This window comes from Haematobia irritans, chromosome 2 (assembly GCF_050003625.1).
Source record: "Haematobia irritans isolate KBUSLIRL chromosome 2, ASM5000362v1, whole genome shotgun sequence".
Lineage (NCBI taxonomy): Eukaryota > Metazoa > Arthropoda > Insecta > Diptera > Muscidae > Haematobia > Haematobia irritans.
The window spans coordinates 42,575,467-42,579,040 of NC_134398.1; the positions used below are offsets into that span (position 1 = coordinate 42,575,467).

Consider the following 3,574-nt stretch of genomic DNA (forward strand, 5'->3'; position numbering starts at 1 on the left):
TTCCGTGAGGTGTCATTATTTTTTTAGAAACACAAAGCTGCATAGCGGGCTCAAGAAGCATATGACAACCTGCCTTATCGGCAAAAGTAACATATTTTTCCCACATGAAAATACATGTTTACTAGTAAAAATTCCGTGAGCTGTCATTATCGAACGTTTTGTTTTGTTATTTCTTTGTTATTATCGACAAGCAAATTTAATGTTTGCTGTTATCGACATGCAAATTAAATGTACAAGAATCGCCTGTGTGATATTTATAGCCCGGTATGCACCTTTAACGAAGTCTTCGCTATAGTATACAGGAACAAAATTTTCTATAGAAATAAAAATTTGACAAAACTCTCTATAGAAATAAAATTTCGACTAAATTTTCTATAGAAATAAAACTTTTATGAAATTTTCTATAGAAATAAATTTTTGGCAAAATTTTCTATAGAAAAAAAATTTTAACAATATTTCCTATAGAAATAAAATTTGACAAAATGCAAAAATTAAATGTTCAAGAAAGCTGCTAACTGTCTATATGATATTTATAGCCCGGTATGCACCTTTAACGCAGTTTTCGATATTGCTTAGTAGTACTAGTTCGTTTCTGCGAAATGCGAATATCTTCTTCTATCTCCGTAAATAGGGTCCCAAAAACCAGGGATGTTAAGTTATTTATGCGAAATAATATGCCTGCCGAAAAATCCAGGGTTATATAAATATGTGTCTGAAAAGGCTCAAAACAAAGATTTCGCATTTATTCCGCGGTAACGTTTTTATATGGAGTATAACAGTTTTCTTGGGAGCCACCGTGGTGCAATGGTAAGCATGACCGCCTTGCATACACAAGGTCGTGGGTTCGATTCCTGCTTCGACCGAACACCAAAAAGATTTTCAGAGGTGGATTATCCCACCTCAGTAATGCTGGTGACCTTTCTGAGGGTTTCAAAGCTTCTCTAAGTGGTTTCACTGCAATGTGGAGCGCCGTTCGGACTCGGCTATAATAAGGAGGTCCCTTGTCATTGAGCTTAACATGGAATCGGGCAGCACTCAGTGATAAGAGCGAAGTTTACCATCACAGTGGACTGAATAGTCTAAGTGAGCCTGATACATCGGGCTGCCACCTAACCTAACAGTTTTTCGTGCGAAAACGTGATCTTAGTACTAGGCTTATATCAGCATATAGGTACTTTTGTAAACGAAACTTCTGAGAGACGTTATTATCGATTATTTACATTTTGCTTTTAACACTGGATGCAACTTTTGTATGAGCTATCCAGAACATCGTTGCACTGGTGTTCTATCCAGAACATATCATCAGTGCAAGTTGCGCCGACGTTGCCACGTTATATTTTTGATAAAGTGTCGCTTCTTCGATTCACTATAGCACTTTATTGTTATTAATTTATCGAAAAACAAGAAATTCAAAATGGTACAGTGTCATAAATAATCGCAGCAGTAAATATTTATTACTAATTGAAGCATTTCATACATTAAAAATGCAAGATTTCACTTCTTTTCTGTGATTGTTTTTAACCAGCTGATGACAGTGTTGCATATTTGTGGAGATGTCGTATATAAACGAGTACTCTGTTTTATTTTAGTCCTTCACGGCTTAGTGTAACCAGTGCTAAAAGAAAACAGCTCTAATAAATACAAAGAAAAACTGTATTATTGTAAATTTAGTGAGGTTTTATTATCGATTTTGCTCCCATAGAGACCGGTATGCAACTCTACCGATATTTCCGCTACCCATAAGAAATGCGTAGGAATGTAAACAAAAATTCCGCTAGAGGAGAATATCGCACTCACTCATTGGAATTATCTATTGACGACTCTGAATCACCCTGTTTCTAAACAATATCTAAACATCGTTTACGTTACGTTTGTTACCTTCTTTCTGCAATGTAAACTTGGCAACTCTACCCAATGACCTAATCAGCTGTTTATTGTTTTGCATTTGGGGGTGGGTATTATTGTGCCAAAAAACTTTCGGTCAGATACGACGTGATTATGAACAACGAAAAACTTTAATTTAATTAGTGATACAATTAATGGGTCTATTGGAAAATACAATGAAAGGCAAAAATAGACGCATATACAAGTACCTTGCCGTTGTTGCTGTTATATTTCTATTAGACTATTGTGGTCTTTTCACTCATCTTTTCGAATTAGACTATGACACAAATTTTCATTATCCCCTAGAAGGGGATGTACTGAAATATGCCCACGCCCGCAAAAACAAACAAAACCATATCGATGATGGTAGTGAAGAAGTGCCAAATCCAATCAATTTATACAATTTTACATTTCTACATCAACGCCAGTGTGATGCAGTGGAGGCCAAGAAACCACAACTGACCCTATTGGTAAAATCAGCTTTAGCCAATGTTCAAAGACGAGAGGCAATACGACGTACCTGGGGCTATGAACAACGTTTTTCCGATGTCCATATCCGACGAGTATTCTTACTGGGAGCCAGTACCAACACATTTCTAATGGATGCCATAGATCAAGAGGCCCGCGAGTATGGTGATATAGTGCAGGCGGATTTCATAGATGCTTACTTCAATAATACCATCAAGACCATGATGGGTTTCAAGTGGGTTGTGGAGCATTGTCCCCGTGCTCATTATTATATGTTTGTCGATGACGACTACTATGTGTCCATGAAGAATGTGCTTCGTTTCATTGCCCATCCAGCTTTATATCCGGAAAATGCTGTTTCCCTAAATAGTATGTGGGAAAAGAAGGCCAGTGTAGAACATGAAAAACTTTTTGGCGGCTTTGTGTTCCAGTCACGCCCATTGCGTCACAAATTTAGTAAATGGCTGGTAACTCTTAAAGAATATCCATTTAATCGATGGCCTCCCTATGTCACAGCGGGTGCATTTATTTTATCTCGAAGTGCTTTGATCGATCTCTACTATGTTAGCCAATATACGAAACATTTTCGATTTGATGATATCTATTTGGGTTTGGTGGCTCTGAAAGCGCGCCTCACCTTGACGCACTGTGGAAATTTTCATTTCCATCGACCCCGTTATAGTGGTCCTGATAGTTACCGTTTTGTTGTGGCATCCCACGAGTTTGACGATACACCAGAAATGGAGAGAATATGGAATGAGTGTAGATCATCGAATTATGCTTAAAATATGGTTGTGTGCCCCCCACCCCTTAGGGGGCAAACAAGTACTAAATAAAGAGTTGAACATGATGCATTTCACATATCACAAACGTGTAGTAAAAGAACATGATGTTTTATTTTTCCAAAACAACCAAAATGTTGGAATATTGCAACGTATATATAGTAAACCAAATGAGTATTGATTCCCCGAGAGAACTTGGAAACTTTGTTATCGACTGTATTTTGATCCCTTGAATAACGATAAGCAGCTTTTACGAAAATACGAAAAGCGAACATGTAACCATTACTACCCGTGACTCCCTAGTAAGGACACTATCATAGACAACTAACATAAAGATGACCCATCGGTGTTTGACAATTTGAGGAATAAACAAAGAAAATTGGGGGGAATTCTAAATTCTTTTCGATTTTAGTTTTCAAATTAAAATGTTAAAAGTTTAA

At 37.0% G+C, this 3,574-nt stretch overlaps 1 protein-coding gene across 1 annotated transcript; it reads left to right on the forward strand.

Moving 5' to 3' along the window:
* Positions 1-1,945: 1,945 nt before the first annotated feature.
* On the forward strand, positions 1,946-3,237 carry brn (beta-1,3-galactosyltransferase brn). Its single transcript, XM_075293878.1, has one exon. The coding sequence runs from the start codon at positions 2,040-2,042 to the stop codon at positions 3,135-3,137; it is 1,098 nt and encodes a 365-aa protein (XP_075149993.1). The 5' UTR covers positions 1,946-2,039; the 3' UTR covers positions 3,138-3,237.
* The last annotated feature ends 337 nt before the right edge of the window (positions 3,238-3,574 follow it).

Coding starts and splice junctions, on each gene's coding strand:
- brn (XM_075293878.1), top strand. CDS start 2,040: ATGGGTCTATTGGAAAATACAATGAAAGGCAAAAATAGACGCATATAC.